The 21,115-nt window shown below is 45.7% G+C and overlaps 1 protein-coding gene across 4 annotated transcripts in view; it reads left to right on the top strand.

The window, feature by feature from the left end:
• Positions 1-21,115, top strand: part of rnf220b (ring finger protein 220b) — a 39,297-nt gene that overhangs the window by 3,515 nt on the left and 14,667 nt on the right. For 3 of the 4 annotated variants that reach the window (XM_026159705.1, XM_026159704.1, XM_026159702.1), the window contains exons 1-2: positions 7,535-7,833; positions 8,942-9,553. In XM_026159705.1, coding sequence (XP_026015490.1) covers positions 8,962-9,553 — 592 coding nt within the window. In that variant the 5' untranslated portion in view covers positions 7,535-7,833; positions 8,942-8,961. Of the gene's footprint in view, positions 1-7,534; positions 7,834-8,941; positions 9,554-21,115 lie in introns of those variants that run through there. The other variant, XM_026159703.1, reaches the window with a different exon arrangement.

Here is a 21,115-nt window from a genome sequence, read left to right as displayed (position 1 = left end):
GCCCCCTAAGGCAACTCAAATAACAGTCTTCAGGAGGGGGGTCGGTGTTCAAAGAATTGATGTACCCTGTGGCATTTGGATAATTGTGTTGGAATTGCTGCCACCTTGAACAGTTTTCAGGCTGAGCAGCTTTTCTTTCTTTAAACTATTTGCTTACCTGGACCACAGATTTCTCTGTTTTCTAACTGCAAGTGTTGAAATCTTCACTTTCTCCAGAAAAGATGTCGAGCCGCTGAGATCATCCAGGTACGCTTACACATAATAATGCAAAGGTGTCTCTGCTGCGCTCTTTCATGCAGGATAAATAAACGTGGACAGCTCAGTGAAAATGCATCACTTTATATCCAAATCTGAGCAACAAAGTCAAACCGTCACAATGAGAGCAAAACAACATATTAAATGATTCATATAGAAATACAATAATTATTATATTGAATATTTCACGGTTCTGTGCATTTTCATCGACATGAATCCAAATTAGAATCACTGTATGAAAATAATTGTTCTATGAAAGCACGATAGTCATTAGTGCTCTGTGATACTGCACGTTGGGCCGCAGTTTCCAGCACTGACACTTTGGCCTTACAGCGAGCAGCGTGTCATCACTTCTGCAATTCGTTCCACAGTAATTAAATAATTAAATAACACAACAACCTTTCAGCTTCTTTCAACAACGTTTTCTGGAGACTGGAGTTTAAACGCGCCGTCTGCACGTTGACTTATTATTATCCACTGAACTTAAAGACAAAGAATCGATCCTGTCACGTTAGCGTCGATCCGATACCAATACCAGCATCGACACTGTCGATCCGCCCACCTCTCACGGGCGCTGTGGTGCCTCTGACTGTGTCGGCTCCTTCCCTGTTAGAAATGAGCCTCTCCAGTGCTGCCGCACTCTTCCTTTGCACCGTGTAACCAGCTCCTGTCACGGGGACGCGTGAAGCAACAACGACAACAACCTGCTTTGTTTGAAACCACAGAAAATCAGGGTTCAGCACTATAGAGCCAGCATACTGAGCACTCAGTTTAAAGGGCAAACTGGGGCAGGTGTTTTTACTGGGCCCCAGTTAATATAATATAAACCAGCAGAGGGGGCAAATGATGAAGACTGGGCCGAAACAACAGGACGCTCAAACTCATGCAACACAGAGCACCTGTATAAAAAAGCCCAAAGCCGACTGTACTTCCTCAGGAGGCTGAGGTCTTTTAACATCTGCAGGAAGCTCCTGAGGATGTTTTACCAGTCGGTGGTTGCTGGAGTACTTTTCTATGCTGTGGTGTGCTGGGGGAGCAGCACAGCAAAGAAGGACTCATCCAGGCTGGAGAAACTGATCAGGAGGGCTGGCTCTGTGGTCGGCATGAAGCTGGACACTCTGGTGACAGTGGCAGAGAAAAGGACATTAAAGAAACTGATGGACATTATGAACAATGCTGGGCATCCTCTGCACACGGCCATTAACAATCAGAAGAGTCTGTTCAGTGACAGGTTGCTTCTCCCCAAGACAAGAACTAACAGACTTAAAAACTCCTTTGTCCCACACGCCATCAGACTGTTTAACTCCTCTCTGGAGGGGAGAGGGAGGGGAGACAGGAGGACAAAGGAGGGGGGAACAACTAAGCTGTAGTGCCTCTGCACCTCACTGTACAACACCTTGTGCAATACTTTTTGTAAATAGTCAACAGTGCAATAGACTCAATACTTGAAATGTGCAATTCACTTGTATTTTTATTTTTTATTCCTATTTATTCTATTTATCCCCTTTGTATATTTTATTTATATTGTCTCTGTATTTATATGTGTGTGTGTGTGTGTGTGTGTGTGTGTGTGTGTGTGTGTGTGTGTGTGTATATATATAACAATTTTGTAACTGTAACTTCGGTCGTTGCTGTGCTTTTTTTGGAAGTCGAATTTCCCAGAGGAACCCACCCGAGGGATTAATAAAGTTCTATCTTATCTTATCTCACAACTCTGTTTATCAGGTTTTACACCTGCAAAGCAGATTGTTTCCATCTTACCTGTCGGATCTCCCTTCTTCCTCTTTATTTCCTTCTTCTTCTTCACGTGGATGTTCCTCCTCATCGCCTAACCCCCCACCCACCCCCCAACCCCCATTTCTGTGGTCCTGTCCTCACCCAGGGTTCAGACTAATGACTAGTGACAGTCCACTGAGGGGAGCGAGCTGTTTGCAGTCAGCAGTGCGTTTGTTGGTAATTATTTTCTAGAGTGTCACATTAGTGTCAGCCTCATGGCGGTGAGAGAGGAGCGAGGACGGGGCCTGGGCGCAGAGTGAGGGGAGGGGAAAGGGTGTGATGTTTGGTGGTGGGCAGTGTTGTATTTATGTGTGCAGACTGCATGGTGGGCTGAGGACACCGGCTGACAGCGCTGTTTGCAAAAGCTTTTACACGTTTCCATCTTTTCCCCTTCGAGTCTCACCTGGATTACAGGTAACATGGCTTTAAAATCCAAACATTAAAAAGGTGGAAAGATTACGACCAAAAAATGGGCAGAAAATCCAGGCGCAGCCACTCGAGACGGGTTTGAACAAGTGTTCAAAGGTGTTCTGTTGTCCAGCCGGCTAAAGACATGAAAAGCAGAAAGCAGGACCAGCTGCCTTTCAGAGTCTTCGTCGTCCATGTTTGTTAAATTAGTGCCACCCAAAGTAGACCCCAGAAATCCCTCTGACTGTGACAAACGCCCATTTTTTTCTTGACCTCTGTTTTTCCAAAGTCAGGAGGATAAAGATGACCAGAAGATAGGAAACGCACACAGCAGGCAAGCAGCTTCCACATCAACGGATTATGATTCCCGGGTGGGACTGAAAACATTCCCTGATATTTATCGTTGAGAATAACACATCTTGTTACTGGTAAATTTGCCCGTCTCAGCTTAGTTCGTTTGTTAAAGAGACCTGCTCAGCAACTTAACTACAGTGTTGACAGCTGGGCAGCAGGTCATGAATAATGCACACACGATGAGTAATCCATTTATTTAACCTCCAGATGTAAAGAGTGTAAGTGCGCGATTACAAGGCTGCCTATTTTAAACCATCAGCTGGGTGAGCGGAGCGCTGGAGCCGGCGGTCGTTATAAAAATGATATTTTCAGAGCCCAGTTTGAGTCATTTGGATTCACTGGCTGTTGTACTGTTTAGTGACGTGTCATTCCTGTAACGTGGTGAAAACCTGAAGAATAAATTCGTCATTATTGGCTCAAATCTGTGTTGTTTATTTCTGAAACACTGAACGTGCTGCACGTGTAACTTTCTGCTCGCCTGTCAGCTGTGTGCAGACGCACAGGCCGAGTCTCTGGACGAACAACAGGACTGCAGATTTTGGTATATTGACAAATAAGACATTAGAAATAAGATGTTTGGTGTTGTTCGACACAAATATTGTGCTGGCTATATGTTGATAATAATTAGGGTAAAATCATCATTAATTAATAGTAAGAATAATAATAATAAATATATAAAATAAAATTTTTATTGTATTTAATAAACTCTGAATTTAGCTGCTGTAATTGTTTTGGCAAATTTAGTTGGACTGTTTTCAGGCCTGTTTACCTCCAACAGACGATCTGTATTTTATTCTTTCTGCGATATTTAAATATTTCTCTCGATGAAACAACAGCCTGTTTAACTCTGCTGGGTTTATTAATATTTCTTTTTTTAGATGTGGGAACTTAGACGACTTGTTTCAGAATTATGAGACAGAAGATGGAAAATCAGCTGTTTTAATTCTGCTTATTAAGACCTAAATGCATTTAGTCAAATACATTATTCTGAATAATGCGTTACATATATTTCCCTCTGGCACTGCAAACAACAAACAATGATCAGCATTGTATGTGGTTATAATGGTTATAATGGTGATAATGGTTATTTTTTTGCAGGAGGTAACAAAAACAAATGTCCCCGTGTCTTTGAAAGCACGATGTAAATAACCGTGTTGGTGTACAGTATGATTTCTTATTGCTGTTTGCATCTGCAGCCTCTACTGGACCGTGACCTTTAACCACCGCGTCACTTTGTCTTTCTTTTCTAATCCTTTCGTCCTTCCTGTCACTCATGAGTCCTACATCACCTGGTATCCCACCACACCTATCAGCGATGCATCGCACAGGTAACACGTTCCTTCAGTTTATCACCGTCACGTTTCCTAAAACTAGGCTCGAGTAAAAGCCGTCATGTGTCTGAGACACATTCCTGAAAGTGCTGAAGAAGTTGTGGGATTCTTAAACCGTCACACATTTGGCGGCAGAGTAGCGACAAAAGTTGAGGAAACACAACAGTGTGCTGTGAATGTGAACACACACAGCCGAGTGTGTTTACACGTGTGGCGGAGGGCAGACGCCCGCCCCCTCGGGAGGAAGCGATCAATGATTGAGACCATAATGCACCTCTCTGTATTCTTGCTCACATTCACGCTCACACGCTGCTTTGGGGACCCGTCACATGTTCGACAGCTCATCTCTCACACGGTCTCTTCCACTCCATCTTGCAGCTGTCTGGTCGATGGCCTCTCTGTGTCTCACTTCCACTGCTGAGTCTTTGGCAGACTGCTCTGCTCTGGCGCTGTCTCTCTGTATGTTAATATAGTAGCTAACCTCTCTCTCCATAGCACTGCTACCAGACAGTCTCTATGTTGATATACTGAGAAGAGTGTGGCACTCGGCTGCACAACTACTACCCGACTGACTCCAGAGAACTGAGCGCTCTTCATCTTCACTGCTGATGCTGCCGGGGCTCTTCCCGTCACCGCCGGTGAGACTTTGAATTGTGCCCGGCTCTCCTTTAACTTCACCAGCAGGTACACCCACCAAAACAAAACAATAATCATTCGGCCCGTTTTTATATCATTTTGCTTTTAATTTGGCAACATTGTATGAATTTTGAAGCCATTTTGCTGTAATTGGACATTGTGAGTCTCACAGCAAAAAGTAATTATCTCTAATTGGTCTGTGGGAATGATTACAGCAGTAACTTAGTTTATCCAGTGCCCCAGAAAAAAGCAACAACAACTGATATGAAAGGCAGAGTAAAAAAAATAAAACTTGACGATTTACTGTTCACTACTCCAATTGAGAAAGTTAAAAGACTCTACAGATGACCTCTGGCATCCTAATAAAAGAAGTGAAGAACTCTCATCATGTTGATTTAATTCCCCTCATCTCATCTCTTACTTGCTGGGAATTACACTGAAGACCACAGAAACTAAGCTGTAACATTTAAATACCATTAAAACTGCTTGTAAATGATTCAAAACTCAATTTTCTTTTAAAGGAAGAAAAAAACGGAGCGAGATGGGGCAGATGAATATGACCACATAAACCAGAACCAAAAAGACACACACACACACACACACACACACACACACACACACACACACACACACACACACACACACACACACACACACACACACACACACACACACTCTAAGCATAAACTGCGTGCATTAAGATGTTATGCTCTGCGTGTGTACGGCAGTCAAGAAGACAGCCAAGTGACTCACCTCCTGCCAGAAAATGAAAGCTTACAATTAACATCGCATCCCATCATCCTCAGCTGAGCGGGCAGGCCTGTAATTGGCTGGCTGACCAGCCTGCGTGGCTTCGGGTGGCAATTTATTCTGGGAGCCGTGCAGTTACCCTGGGCGGCTAACGGTCCCTGTGCCGTAACCTGGCTGAGGCAGCGGGGACATCATTAACACTTCACTGGGCCTGCAGGACACACACCCATCATCCACTGCGCACCCCCCACGGCCACTAGCACACGGGGCAAATTGGAGGAACGGGGAAGATATAATAATCGTAATGTCAATGCAGCCACTCGTGGGGAGCGGGTGTTCACTGATCAGTTGGCAAATTAGGATATTTTTGGTGTTTCTTAGCCAAACAACAGAGGAGGGGTTTCCAAAAAAGGTGACTTTTGATTACACATTTGCAATTAAATGGAGGTCATTCAGTTTGGGAATCCTCTGCGTTTAATCCTCGCCTTTACCCCTGGCGTGTGCGGGTGTGTGACGGTATGTGTGACCTCAAAACAACAAGGACTGAATGAGAGGGAGCTCTCTAAGCGGAGCAGTGACCTTGCTTTGTCACGAGGGACACATGTGTTGCACGCTCCCGTACTGGTCCGAGGGCAACACGGCGACAGAGTCGGTCTGGTTTATGTGTCCCTTTAAAGGTCTGCATCTGCTGTCTGGCCCTCCACCTCTCCACCAGCGGCTGGGTGTGAAAGGAAGTGGTGCACATGGCAAGCTTCATCTCTGGGAGCATTTTAAGGATGCGGGAGACAGCTGAACTGTCCAGGCTAAACGGTGGCCCTCTTCACTCTTGGCTAATGCCATCGAGAGAGTCAGTGTTTATTTTTACATCTCAATTATGTGGTGTGTTTTCAGGCTGATTTAGTACAGCGAAGCCACTGATCTCAAGCTATGTTTCCCCACAACCCTCTTCCTTGTGTCTTCTTGGCCGGGATATTCCCATTTCACTCATTTCCTATCTCAGGACTGTGTCTCGCTCTCTGATTACACACACACGTACAAATGCAGGCACACAGGCTCACAGCCAAATGGCTGTTCATTAAAGACAGGGACCTGAGGGGAAGCAATCGTCTGAGAGACGGAAATTGCGTGTCACATTAGATTAGCAGTGTAAAGCCTCTGGATTGGCTCGAGGGAATAAGGAATTATTTCAATTACATTATTTCAAAAAGTCTTTAAGCAATACCAATACCGATAAAAACAAATTAAGAGTGATTTGGGCTGATTTGTGGCGCTCTGAGCTGTTCTTTCTGACAATGTGCTGGAAATCAGATATGAATAATGTAGATATTACGCCGCGCGTAATGTGTTGGACTTGAAAGCAGATTATCTGTGACAAATAATACCATTGGTTTGCACTGTGTCTCATCAAAAGGGAATATTCCCAAGTGTCAATCACACAGGCTGGCGACTGTACATGCTCAGTGAGCCACGGAGGAGCAGATAACTCATTTACCTGCCATTCAAAGCAGCGGCGCCACACGCGCTCGCTCGCGCGTGCGCGGGCGCACAGAAAGCGATGAGTTGGTGAACTTAGTATATAGCACTAATGCACTGAAAGCAGCTGAAAGGTTTAATTTTGGTGCATGCATGTCCTTCATAAACTCAGACTGATGTGGTGGATTCGACTCTGCGAGTTAAGAAGCGCAGGTGACAATAACCGGATATTCACGAGTTTTCAGTGAAAGTTACCACGTTTGATTCTATATTCGCAGATATAATCTGACACTTTTAATCCCTCAAGTTCTCTTCTTATCCACACCCACCCCTACTCTGTGGGCAGCTGATAAGTGCATTTTTCTTTTGACTCAATTTCACTGTAACTCACCTTAAACGAGGACGAGAAATTGAATGTGTCCATCGCACGCGGCGTGTCTCAGGGGGAGAGCGCGGAGGAGAGAGGGGTGGGGGGGGACGAGGCTACAGAGAAAGAGGGCAGGGTAAAGTGGAAAGAGAGGGGTGGAGGGGGGATTGTCACACAGAGCGCACAGACCAACAGAGACAGACCGACCCGCAGCCAGTCCACTCACTGATGCCTCGATCCTGCGCAGGAACACAGCAGCTACGCGCCTCATCTCAGCCTTAACTCGTAAACACTCACAACATCTGGAGGAGGACCGAAAAAGCCGACGCTGCCCGCAGCTGCAGGTCTTTTCCCCTCTCTCATTCCTGCGTAACCGGGAGAAAGTGCCGCGTCCTTGAAATTAACTGTAACTTGGAAGAAAGGCAAAGTGAGAAAGAGAGAGAGTTGGCGGCGAAATAAATCTCGCTTCGAGACTTCATCACGGTAAGTGCCGACTGATGCTTCGCGATAATTCCAGTGATTACGCCTTCATTTGGTTTAATTGGTTTAATTGGCTTTTTGATTGCCATGTGTTCTGGTGTGAGGTTTTGTTGCGTGTGTTTTCCTAAAGTTAGGGAACTTGTGAGCTTACTGAGAAAAAAGCCCCCACTTTTATAACACACTCGTGGAAAGACTTGGAAAAACGGTGGGAGGCTAATTCCTGGGATAAACCGGGGTCGCATTTGCGCTCTTGGACGCGAGCAGAAAGTTCGAGGCGCTGAAAAACTGTCAGTAATTTGCAACGTTTCGTCTGTATTTTGCCAGTTTGTTCATTTAGGGGCTTTTTTTGTTTTAAAAAAATTAAGTCGTTTTTGTCCCTCTTAAGAGTCCCAACTTTTATTTTGTTTTTGGTAAATTTCCTGAATAGTTTTGCTTCTGATGTAAGAAAAAAAAAAGTGGTTGTGTGGGCCCAAACCTTTTTCCCTGTTTGAGGCCTCTCATCATTTCATATGAAGCGCACTTTTTCAAACTTCTCAATAACTAAAGCGGATCAGTCTTTTGCGCGTCAGCACAGATTACTTTTGTGCCTTAGAACAAAAAAGAATAAAAACAACAACAAAAATATTCCTAGAATTTAATTTTACCGGACACATTTGTCTTGATTTATTCTCTTTTCAAGTCTGAAAGAAGAAGGAGAAAAAACGAATCGTCGTCTTTCCCAAATGCGTTTGCATGATTTCCCCAATTTAATCGCTTAGACTTCGCTATCAAAACGATCCTTTGCAGGCTCCAGCTACGTGTGTGTTTTATTGGCAATTTATTCCCGTCGTAATTATTTACAGGCGCAGTAGGCCTCCTCAAACCCATTTTTCTGCTGAAATTAGTCGAAACCTGTAATTGTAAAAATGCCTCACAAAAGCAGCTGGGTGTATTTCACAAAATGAAGAAATCAAGATCTTGTCGTTAAAGAGGACATCAAACAATTTCCTGTAAATTTGACAAAATGAAATCATTTCCTGTCTGCCTAACAACAGTCACTGAGAATCATTTCTTCTTGTGTCTCATCCAAACACTTTTCTCTCTCCTCTCGTTTGTCTCCTCGTCTTCTCAGAACCAGCATAAAGGAGGTGAATGGACCTCCACCGCCCCTTCAAGATGGACAGCCCCTCCTACCTACCGGCTCCACTGGCGTCCCCTGCCCTGATGGTCCTAGCTTCCACTGCAGAGTCTGGCCGAGACGCCTCTGTCCCCTGCCAAGCGCCGAGGCCCTTCGGCGTCCCCGTCTCTGTGGAGAAGGACCTCCACCTCCCCTTCCCTTCAGCCTCCTACACGTTTACCTCCATGTATCAGCGCCAGGGCCCCATGTCAGGCACCTTTTCGTCCCGAGACTTCCCGGCCTCCCTGCTCCACCTGCACCCACAGTTCACCCCACCAAACCTGGACTGCTCCACCCTGGGCATGCTCAACCACAGCGGTGTGGGCGCCTTCCGGCCTTTCTCCTCGCCTCAAGATGAGAGGGAGTCCGGGGGTTACCAGTCTGCTTTCACCCCCGCCAAGAGGCTGAAAAGCTGCTTTCCAGAGGTGGAGGGGAAGGAGTTTGACTTTGGCTCCCTCGGAGGCTCCCTCAAAGCTGGGGAGGAGTCGGGGAGGAAGCTGTTCTCCATGTCCGGCCTGCTGTCTGATGGAGAGGCTTCATCGAGCCCCGAGGAGCGCAAAGAGCACAGTGAGTGAGACGCACACGACGCGCTGTTATGTTTGCACAATTCTCCCAGCTCGTATCTAAAGAGAAAGCGCAGTCACTCATCGGGCTTCTTTAAAGTATGCAGCGTTTAACCAGCACATCAAAGGCTTTGCTCGCCCCTGACATGACAGGGCCAATGAGGGTAACATATCCTCTGCAGCTGCATCCACTAAAGGTGACAAATTGAAAGGAGCTTTTGTGAGTAAAGGCATATCTGAAAACATTTCCCCCTTCTGCACTTTAGTCGTCAGCATGTAGTCGGGCAAAGTGTTTACAGAGGCAGGCTGTGAGCGGCTTCCACACAAATAAATTGAACGCTGTCACTTATTCAGCTCAGTGATCATTAGCCACATATGACCATTAGGGCTGTTGGAAGTCAGATTTCTCTTGGTGGCTGAGGAACACAAATACATGGGAGCGTGTGGAGGGTTAACACGGGAGGAGTGAGAGTTGGAACGAATGACACCCTGTCAGAGATAACGAGGTGGCAGAGATAGAGAGGAAGGGATGGAGGAGGATACAGAAAAAGAGAGAGGGAGACGTGGCGATGCGCCTCAGCCTGAGCTTCCCTACGACAACCCTCAGCTCAATATGGCCGCCCACACCAGCCGTCTGATTTGTTGACAAATGAGTGGGAGAGGTGTCAGTCAGCGTGCCGCAGAGGGAGAGACGCTCCTCATTACTCCCAGGGATAATTGCCCAACGACGCGGGGGCACAACACTCGCCTCAGAGGCAGCGGGGAGGGAGTGAAGGAGCCAGAGTCGGGGAGGCGATGCTAGGCATGATGGGAAATCAAACCCCCTCAGTGGCGGTCGCCAAAGGGGAGCGCCTGACAGATGAAAGGGACCAGGGAGGAGAGAGAGGAGAGAGCACCCAAAGGCTCAGCAGATCAGAGGGGGACACCATCGAAAATAATGACAATGAGAGGGAGCTGGGGGTGGGGGTGAGATGGAGAGGGGGCAAAGGCGGGGGGGGGGGAGATACGCGCTCTCGTACATTTCACCTAAAGGAAACTTTCATCCCACACATAAAGGGCGGCAGCAGGGACGAGTCGTCTTAAGAAAAGTTTGGATTGTGCGCCGTGTGTGTGTCTCTATGCATATGTGCTCGTCTTTGTGCAAACTTGCTGATTTTGTCGTCGGCTGGTAGCTGAGTGACAGGGCCAGGGAGGCGGAGTGGCAGCGAGGAATCTCAATATGGAATTTTAATAAGGACAGGGAAAGACAAGATGCCAGCCGGCGCGCTGGTGTGAGAGGTGTGTCTGCCTGACAGTGTTTGCTCGGCGCGCTCGTGCGTGCGCGCTTACCTCCTGATTTTGGGAATCTCATTTGGGGAATGTTGACAAGGACAAAAGACGGGGTCGACTGGAACATGGGGAGCATCTCTGTGCCAAAGGAAAAATGGATTCATGCACATTGGAAGCTGCTTTTCCAGCTTTATCCAATTAGATTGCAGCTCGGGCAAACTAAGAGCCTTAATGCAATTGAGCTCCCAGCACTTTCCTAAGTCTGACATACACTTGTTCCTCTTGACTGGGTAACAGACAGTCACTTCAGGACCAAAAGTCTTAAGTGTTAAGCTTGAAATCTTCTTTGGGTGCGAGAGCGCCTGCTGCTCGCACACAGCGGCAGCAGGCGCTCTCGCGGAAGTACGAAGCAGACCATAAAATCCTACCTTTAGTTTTTTCATCAGTGCAGAGTTTTGCTTCTTTTTAAATCTTCATTTAACATTTTCGGCCCTTTGTACTGAGACCCTCTGTGGCTCCGCAGCACACCTGAATATTTAAACCGGGTCCTGTAAACATACAAAACATTTACATTGTCAGAACGCACAGTAACTAATGGCTTTTCCCTGTGTGAGCTTCCTCCTCGGTGTTTTCCATCAGCAGAAAGATCTGCAGGAGTTTTTGTCTCCAGCAGTGCGCACAGGTGACCACGCGTTTTGTTTCCTCTCATGTTTCTTTGTCAGTCCAGACAAGCAAGCGGGTACACCGTACCTCTCCCCACCTGCGTCGCCTGTCATTGCCATCGGCCACCTTTTCTGTCCATTTAGTGTCTTCCTCGTGTCAATTTCCCCTCCCAGGCTCGCCGCCGTTTTATCAGGGAAGGTCTGAGATGCACGGTGTGCACTGACAGCTGTTCAAACAGCCACGCTCGCTTTCAAAGGGCAGATGTCTTCACTGGAGCGAGTCGTGCTTATTTTCCTCAGGGAGACGCTTCCCACTGCAGGACTGAGCTGGAACTAAAATGCTCCTTTACCAGAAACACGAGTTTGGGAAACCGGAGGAGTAGAGTGGCAAAAAACATGCCAGGGCCAGATGCTGCGTGTGCGTACGTGCATGTGTGTGCGTCTCACAGTGGTGGCAAAGCTAAGTGACAGCTGTGATAATGGGAGCCAGATGTTTGAGAGCACTAGTGTTGTGATGCAGCACTTAAACGGCGGATTCAGCTGCCAGAACACCTTCACCTGCAGAAATCATGCGAAGGCAAACGGAATATTAAAAACAGCAGATAACAAAACTTTTAATTGAACTTTTCTTTGGTAAATAAAAAACGTCCTTGTCAGTTGTAAATCTTTAGCACTGTTTGGTGTATTTCACAAACGGCCTCTCCAAAACGTGACTGTACTTTATACTGCATGTTTACTTGTGTCAGGTTGGAAAAAATGATGAATGAAAGCCTAAACGATCTCCTGAGCGAGTGCCGAGCCTGCACGCAAGAAGGGCCACACTCGGCCTTTGAATGAGCCGCTGGAGGCGTTACCCTCACTCGGAAGAGAAGGCTCCGAGAGTCTCACCTGCGTGAAACGACGTCCCGCGGGAAGGTATCAGCGGGGAAACATTTAAGCATGACACACTCGGAGGAGTCTCCACCAGATGCGCTCAGTGTGCAAGTGTCCTCCACGGTTGGTTACTCACGGGTTGTTGGCACGCCGTGCGGCTCGAGCAGAATCGATATTCGCCTTAGACGTGGCGCGTGGCACATGATGGGTTTGAGCTCATTCCAAACGAAGCTGCTGCGAGTTTGGGTGAACATGAGTTTATTTATCATTTCTTAGGAAGTGAATTAAGGACTGCTGGTGTTGCTTCGGTCATGAAAATATGAATATTGTCAGCTTCTGCAGCCACCACGAACGCACATTTTAAAAAATGTACTTATTGTGCTTGTAACTTGTCTTACACGTTCACACCTCTGCCTCTCTCGTACTGCAGTTGTTTCTGCTGATTTGATAAGAAGGACTCGCCTGCCGTGTTTTGTGTGCAGCTGTCGTTGAAGGCTGTTCATATCGAGCTGAGCTTCTCGTTGAAAGACGCAGTGTTTACATCCCCCAGCAGACCACAGGAGATCAATAGCAGCCACTCAATGCTCATGCATACACATATAGTACCTGCTATAATTCCCTATGTGTACACTCCTTATCTGGCAGACTAGCATATGGACTGCATGCATCAACAGTCACGCTAACCTTATGCGTCAGGGCAGGGTTTGTTCTTTGCTATGATTTTGTTTTTCTGTGCTGTGAGAAAAGTTCATTGCAAAAAGTGACGTTTTGTAAAAATAGGAGGCAGGAAATGAAGAACTAAAGGAAATAAGACCACATTTATTGGAAAGTACGGTGTAGAAAAAAAGTGTAGCATCATTTTCTCCCGACTGAAAATAAAAAAGGATCTGAAATGTCACCGGGCAGCTTCACACACAGAGAGGCGATGCTGAGTCTGTTTAAAGTTGCATGGTGTAAGCTGACCACACTGCAGTCTTGTTCCTAGTTTTCGGCGCTCGGGGAGGAAGCATTACAATATTAATGGTGGCTGCGTTTGATGTGAGAGCACGTCGTGGTTGGCTGTTCCCCCTCCTGTTGTGATGGTGGTTTGTCCTCCTAATGTTCTCCCAACTAAAGGAGGCTTTCATCCTGGCAGGAGGGGAAAGTCTTCTCAGCTTTTTTTGTTCTACCTCCTTCTCTCCGTCGTATGAAGGCTGGAAGCAGGGAGCTTGTCTTGGTGTAGAAGTGCGCTGTGTGGTCCCATATATGTTTGTGCATGTGCGAATGGAGTGTGCAGCATTTGTGTGTGTGTGTAGGCGTTCTCTACACATGCCAGCGTCTTCAGGAGGCTGTGGACCACACTGCTCGTCACAGACAGACGAGACTTCTGTGGGTCTGGAAGCAGATTTTACAGTAGCAGGGGGGAGGAGGGGGTCTTTTTTTGCAGTGACCATCAGCACCTGTTAGACGGTCAACAGAACATGAGTCATAACACATCTTGTAGTTGATGCCTCTGCCTCCGTCTCCTGCCGTGATCGTCCCACACGAGCTGGTGTGGCTGCAGAGTGGAAGGCTCGAGTGTGAGACATCGAGGTAAAGAGCGCGAGTTGTAACGAGCGCGGGGCTCAGAGGTCGTTAAACACAGCCTCCTCGTTGAAACGAACGCCTTCTTTCCATCTTTTCTTTGCTCCGTTTCTGCTTTTCTATACGTGCAGATGATCGACCTGCTGCCTGTGATCTCACATCAAAGCCTTTGTACGTGTGTGTGCGCATAGGAAACGCTCGGGGTAAAGATGCTGTTTCGCTAGATTGAATCCGTGTTGGTAAGAAGTAGCACACACACACACACACACACACACACACGTCCTTCGTCCTGTCCCTGGAGCTTAACAAATCAGCGAGGCAGATAGGGAGGGCATGAAGGCCAAATTCTGGGGTTAAACACATGCCGCTGAGGAGACAGACAGCAAGACCCCACCAATCCTGCATGCTTGGATAACAGCCAGCAACCAACACATATATATGATGGAAACTATACGTGTGTGTGTGTAAGCGCTTGTCTGCCAGTGACACACACAGACCTCATTACAGCATGTCAATTGTGCTTGTTGCAAGTCTCCCAGCTGTGGAGGAGCTCGACAAAAGCCAATAAGTGAAAGGCACGCCAGGCGTGGTAGTTTCACCTCCCAGATACACGACTTCCTGACATCACTCAGTGGCTCAGGGAGCAGGATTGGCACTTTTTGTTGATTAACAAGTGCGCATTTTTTGGGGTGATTCACAAAATAAAAAATGAATAAAAGGAAAATGACTTCAGGGGCCTGGAAAATGTCAGCGTATCCATATAAGAGACACCAGCAGTTTACTCCAGTGAGCAACAAATTGAGAGTTTGAACTTTTATGAATAATTGTCATTTTGCCCAGTAGGATGGTAAATTCTCCTGCTATAAAATGCAGCGTTATGCACTGTGGGACTGTTAGCGCAAAGTGGTTTATACACCACGGGCTCCTGTCTCTGCCTTCCAGTGTGGGAATTTCTTGACGGCGTTGTGTAGTGCATAAATTTCACACTCCGAGTTGGGAAACTCAAACAACTCAGCAAACAGGGAGTGATTTTACACACTGAAAGTTGGGGTGGGGGGGTTAAATAATTATATAACCACGTTCCTGCACAGGAAACGGCACAGATTACTTCCACGTGCATCCTAAAGACCCTCTGATCGATCAAGTCGCTTCCAGCGGTGCTTAACTGTTTGCCCAACTCTCTGCTATGCACCTCTGCCTGAAAGGTCAAAGTTTAGCAGGACTGACCCCTCACCCCGCTGTGTAGAGGTGTAAACACTCCCCCAGTTCTCCACAGAGAGCTGCATTGGGTCTCAGCCATAAATCACAGCTCTGATAATTGGTAGGAAAGCAGCAGTCCAGCAGTATATAACCTTTTACGTGTCGTCTCAGGTCTTTATTATGGTGCTAATGAGTGGCCGTGGAGCAGGGTTAGAGCTGCAAGCAAAAGGGGAGGAGACGAGGTTCGCCTCAGTAAAACACGGGCGACTTACACTCACGCACATAAAAATACATCAGCACAGAAGCTCAGTGCATCATCTGTACCTCGTCTTGAGGAGATGCCAAGCTGCACACAGGGAGGAAGGATATGCGCATATTCAAACATTCCCTTACACACACATGCATATGCAAGGAAACCGGCGTGCACGCAGTGGCTGGCAGGCTCAGCAGTGTCCATTACAAACTGCCATTAGTATGGAGATTGTGCTAATTGTCCCCGCAGACCACACAGGCAGCGCTCGGCAGGCCGGCTGCGAGTCTGTGAAGCCGAGTGAGAGCAGAGACTCTTTATACGTCCTATTGTCTCGGTCACGACCCTATTAGCCCAATCACAAATCAATCGCTGAATGATTATGGGATACATGCTGTGGATTGTTTCAATGCAAATGCTGCCATCCTGAGACTCACAGAGGCTGATCTTACATAACGCTGTCAAAGCGCTTCTGTAATATCTGAAAAATGAGATCCGCACGCAGATGTGCAGTGCAATTGTGCCAGCTGTGAATCCCCAGGAGTTTTATTTGAACAGGTTTCAAAAGAAGGCGTAATTATATTGTTATTAGAAAAAAAAAGATTGTCGTGTAAGGAAACAGGAAGTTCAAAGTGCCAGAAATCTGTGTTTGCTTACTCGAAACATTATGAGATCCTTTCAGGATTGCCCTGAATGCTCACCATGGAATCAAACAAGAACACTAAGCAGCTCTTCTAAGTTTGCTCGTGTTAGCGCCGGGCTCCGTATAAAGTGCTTCGAGGCAGCTGCTGCTGCATTAAATAAATAAATCAGACTGATGTTGGATCATTATCACATCAGCTGAGGGTTAGAACTGCTTCTGAGCGACCTTGGTGCGTGTTGCCCGGTTCAGTCCAGTCTCCTGATCAGTCATGTGGAGGAGAGTGAACTGTGAGCGGCGCCTGTGTGACCTCGCGGAGTGACAACACAGCGGAGAAGATCTACACCCGCTGGCGCTGCCACCGGCCTCTTTGTTCTCCTGTGTTTGCTGACGGGGGGCTCACACGGCGCTGCGCTCACCACGGCTACACGGCAGTCAGTGTAAATGACACACACACTGAGATGTGTGTTTGCAGACACATTTCTTACCAGTCGCACACAAAAACAGCAAAAGCCTTTCCAGCTTGTCCCCTCTGCTCAGAGCCTTGTATTAAAGCTCACTATATCTTTTTCCTAACAAGGCATCTAATTCGGGAGAGGCGCCCGTCTGTGCCGGGGTGCCTCACACTGCAGGCTGAGCTGTTGCGCCCTTTTGCCACAAAAGAAAACAGCAGCGTTATATACGGCTCACCTTTGTTTGCACTGTAGTGGCTGATTGATGCAACGACTCACCTCTAAGGCAGTTGTTCTCACTTTGCTTGTTTGTCCTGTTGTAATTTGTCTCTTGTTTTCTTACTTCTACATGGACTGAAATGTAAAACTTTATTTTCACCTATAAAAGCGTGAACGCTAAAACAAGAACGACGAACATCAGCAAGTGCTTTCCTTCCTTGAAGAATACGTCGTCCTCGTGGATTTCTTTAGAATTTGGCGCTTTGTACACGATGAGTTATCACGATCAGCGCTTAAAAACCTCGCCTTTGTGTCTGCGGGTCACTGAAGAGAAGCTGCTCAATCATCTGTATCTTTCCAGCATTTGAAGATAAAACCATCGTCATCTGCTGTAATTGTTTGCTCCTCCAGGCAGACACAATAACATCCCCAGGAAGTGTGACTAACCCAAACACAGGTGTATCACACACCAGGTGCTCGTGGTGCTCTCGTACCAGCAGCAGTCGCGCGGCGTTTCTGACAGTATCAGATCTTATCTCGAGGAGAGAGATGAGAGCGATAGGTCTTATCTGCAGCGATGCTCACGGACGAAGCCAAAGTAGGATGCTGTCCGCTCACACTGCTTTCAGGCCCGATGCGGGGTCCTTTTTTCCGGCTACACATTGCCTGGAAAAAACAAACCATTCAGACTTTGTTTGAAGTGTGCTACTAGTTAAGTCTCTCTAGAGTGCTGTTGCCTGATGGGTGAGGTTTCCACTGCTCACCTGCGCTGCACAAAGTGCATGTGGGACAGGTGTGTGATGGGAAAACAGGTGGGAGCGAGTTGGGCAGCGTATGCGCTTGTTTGTGTCAAAATGACTTGGCTAAAGCAACAATCCAGTGTAAAAAGACGGCACAGTAACAGCTGTGGATCAGACTGATCAGGCTTTTTTCTTGGCAAACGCTGGCGTGCACGACTGCAGTCGTTTCAGAATGAAAACAGATTCTTTGAAACAGCATCTGCAGGGTTTTTGTTGGTTTTGAGCAAACTGTGCGATTTCCTCACGTTCAGGAGTTTTTAGTATTAATCACCTCAAAGACAGTAAGTTATTATTTCTCTGACTGTTGTTACTAAATGTGCGATCATTTCCTCTCTGGCTAACCAGATGAATTCTGTTCTTTCTTTATGAGCTCATCTTTCTCCTTTTAATCGGAGCATATTTTAATTGCCCCTTTTTTCCTGCCAGTCTTCATGCTGTATGTTTCCACTTTTAAACAAATGAAGCGAGTACAGGAGAACAAACAGAAAAATCACAAGAAAAATGCTTGAATTCAGTTAGTTCAGGTAATTTAAGAGCAGCCTTCTTAAGGCTGATTGATGAAGAGTGATGATGATGATAATGATGCTGATCCATGCGATCAGTTTTATAAAAAATGCTTCCTTCTCAGCCGGTCTGTTTCCTTCTCAGAGAGCAGTGTTTTAAAGAAGCTGTAGAAGCAAAATCTTCATTTTTTCTCCTTTTTGTCCAATCAGTCGTAACAGCAGAGCTCATGTTATCTCTGTTTTTATTATACTCCAACAGCTTCTCTGTAGCCTCTCAGCACCGTCTGTGGACCTCGTCTGCGTTTCCACAGCGTGCTTCATGCAACAGTTCAAATCGAGTTAATCTTTCTTTCCTGTTTTAAATAAGAGTGGCAGGCTTTGCTCCTGTCGAGTTTTGGTGCGTTACAAACACTAAAATTCTGGCCTTACGTTTGTTTAATGAGGCAAAGCTACGGTGCGTGCGTCTGCGTGTCACACCTGTCAACCACGCTCGTCTCCGGACCGGAGAACCGGACGAGGAGACGAGGTAATAAAGTAAAAGAAAAGTCCGCGGTGTCAGTGTCAGTGTCCTGCTGCACTAATTAAACTGTGAGTGTGAGACACACACACACACACACACACACACACACACACACACACACACACAGTGTTTGTCTCGATCTGTTTAGAAAAGTCGAGTCCTTGCAAGCAACAGAGCGATCCCCTCATTTTCTCCTTATTAAGCACTAATTGAGAGAACAAGTGAGAAGGGAAATGAAAATGAGACGTGATGAGGACGCCACGGAATAATAGGAGAGCGAGCGAGCATTAATGTGTATTAATCAGCGGTCTGGGTAATAGCGATCTGTATTTTTGGAGTGATGTGTCTGTTAGCGTCTCTTTCTGTCATCCTGCCTCTTTCTCATAAACACCTGTGCTAAAGAAACACTGCAGAACTCATTGATCCATTGATTGAACATTAATGATTGTTTGCTACATAAAAGAAATATTGCATTAACCAGATCAGAGGAGTTGCAGTTGCTAACGTGCAGGAAACCTTTGCTACTGCTGGAAGGCTTTTCTGACAATTTGCTGGTGTTTCCCGACTTTCAGAGGCCAGCTCAAACACCTGCTTATTCCACCCTTACTTTAGAGGAGAGTGGTGGCCACTGTGTCGTAGATATTGTCATCGAATTGTCATATTTCTCTTCTCCCTCCTGGCAAAAATACATTTAAGTTAAACTTTGAAAACTGCAGAGGGAGATTGGTTGCCTTTAGAGTCTTGAGAGAGCTTCAGGTTTTGACAGAGTGAGACAGAGCCGGATATCTGTGTGTTTCAGGCTGTCTTGTGAGTGCAGGTTGTCGCCATCAGAATGACTGACAGACCGCCGGTGAACGGCGCTGTCGCTGTCCGTTGTCACTGGCTTCCTGATCCAAAGTGACGGCATGACTTTGACAGACAGCGCTCAGCAAAAGCATGCCAGAGTCGAGAGCTGACACTTTGTGGCCCGCAGCTTTAGCCCTTTTCTTGTAAGCTGATTTCATTGCTGTGCAGCTGGTTTGGGTTTTTCCCTGTAATGGTTGTTTCAGGAATAAGGTGTTCAGAGTAACTAATACAAAGAAGTTACATCAAGTCAGGACCACTTTGAAAATGTACAAAGGAAAGTTTGACCTGATTTGAAGTTTGGCTGATCCAGTGACCCAAACAGACGCTCAGTTACCAAATTACACTGCGTTTGATCCTCACGTGAACAAAGAACCACATCACAGCTCTTTAAAAAGCGTAAAATAGTACCAGTAAGTCTGAGCAAATGTCCTGCACATATTTAAGTCTTAATGGCTCATTAAAATATTAAAGTCTCAGCTTAAAAAAGTCTGTTTTTATAGTGTGAAAACCTCAATATTTACTGAAACTCAGTTTTCTCTTAACCTTAAGTGAACCTTAACTTTGTCGCATCATGTAACTCATTTTAAACAGGGACAAATGTGCACGCTCAGTACCAACGCGGTTTTACAGTCTTACAGTTTCACACAGTTTTACAGTTTTACACAGTTTTACGCAGTTTCACACAGTTTTACACAGTTTTACAGTTTTACACAGTTTTACAGTTTTACACAGTTTTACAGTTTCACACAGTTTTACACAGTTTCACACAGTTTTACACAGTTTTACAGTTTTACACAGTTTTACAGTTTCACACAGTTTTACAGTTTCACACAGTTTTACAGTTTTACAGTTTCACACAGTTTTACAGTTTTACAGTTTCACACAGTTTTACAGTTTCACACAGTTTTACAGTTTTACACAGTTTTACAGTTTCACACAGTTTCACACAGTTTTACAGTTTCACACAATTTCACACAGTTTTACACAGTTTTACAGTTTCACACAGTTTTACAGTTTCACACAGTTTTACAGTTTCACACAGTTTTACAGTTTCACTCAGTTTTACACAGTTTTACAGTTTTACACAGTTTCACACAGTTTCACTCAGTTTTACACAGTTTTACAGTTTCACACAATTTCACACAGTTTTACACAGTTTCACACAGTTTCACACAGTTTTACAGTTTTACACAGTTTTACAGTTTCACACAGTTTTACAGTTTTACACAGTTTTACAGTTTCACACAGTTTTACAGTTTTACACAGTTTTACAGTTTCACACAGTTTTACAGTTTTACACAGTTTTACAGTTTCACACAGTTTTACAGTTTTACACAGTGTTACGCAGTTTTACGCAGTTTTACACAGTTTTACAGTTTTACACAGTTTTACACAGTTTTACGCAGTTTTACACAGTTTTACACAGTTTTACAGTTTTACACAGTTTCACTCAGTTTTACACAGTTTTACAGTTTCACACAGTTTTACACAGTTTTACAGTTTCACACAGTTTTACAGTTTCACACAGTTTCACACAGTTTCACACAGTTTTACACAGTTTTACAGTTTTACACAGTTTTACACAGTTTTACGCAGTTTTACACAGTTTTACACAGTTTTACAGTTTTACACAGTTTCACTCAGTTTTACACAGTTTTACAGTTTCACACAGTTTTACACAGTTTTACAGTTTCACACAGTTTTACAGTTTCACACAGTTTCACACAGTTTCACACAGTTTTACACAGTTTTACAGTTTTACACAGTTT

Source organism: Astatotilapia calliptera, chromosome 23 (assembly GCF_900246225.1).
Source record: "Astatotilapia calliptera chromosome 23, fAstCal1.2, whole genome shotgun sequence".
NCBI lineage: Eukaryota > Metazoa > Chordata > Actinopteri > Cichliformes > Cichlidae > Astatotilapia > Astatotilapia calliptera.
This window is presented reverse-complemented; position numbering and strand designations above follow the sequence as displayed.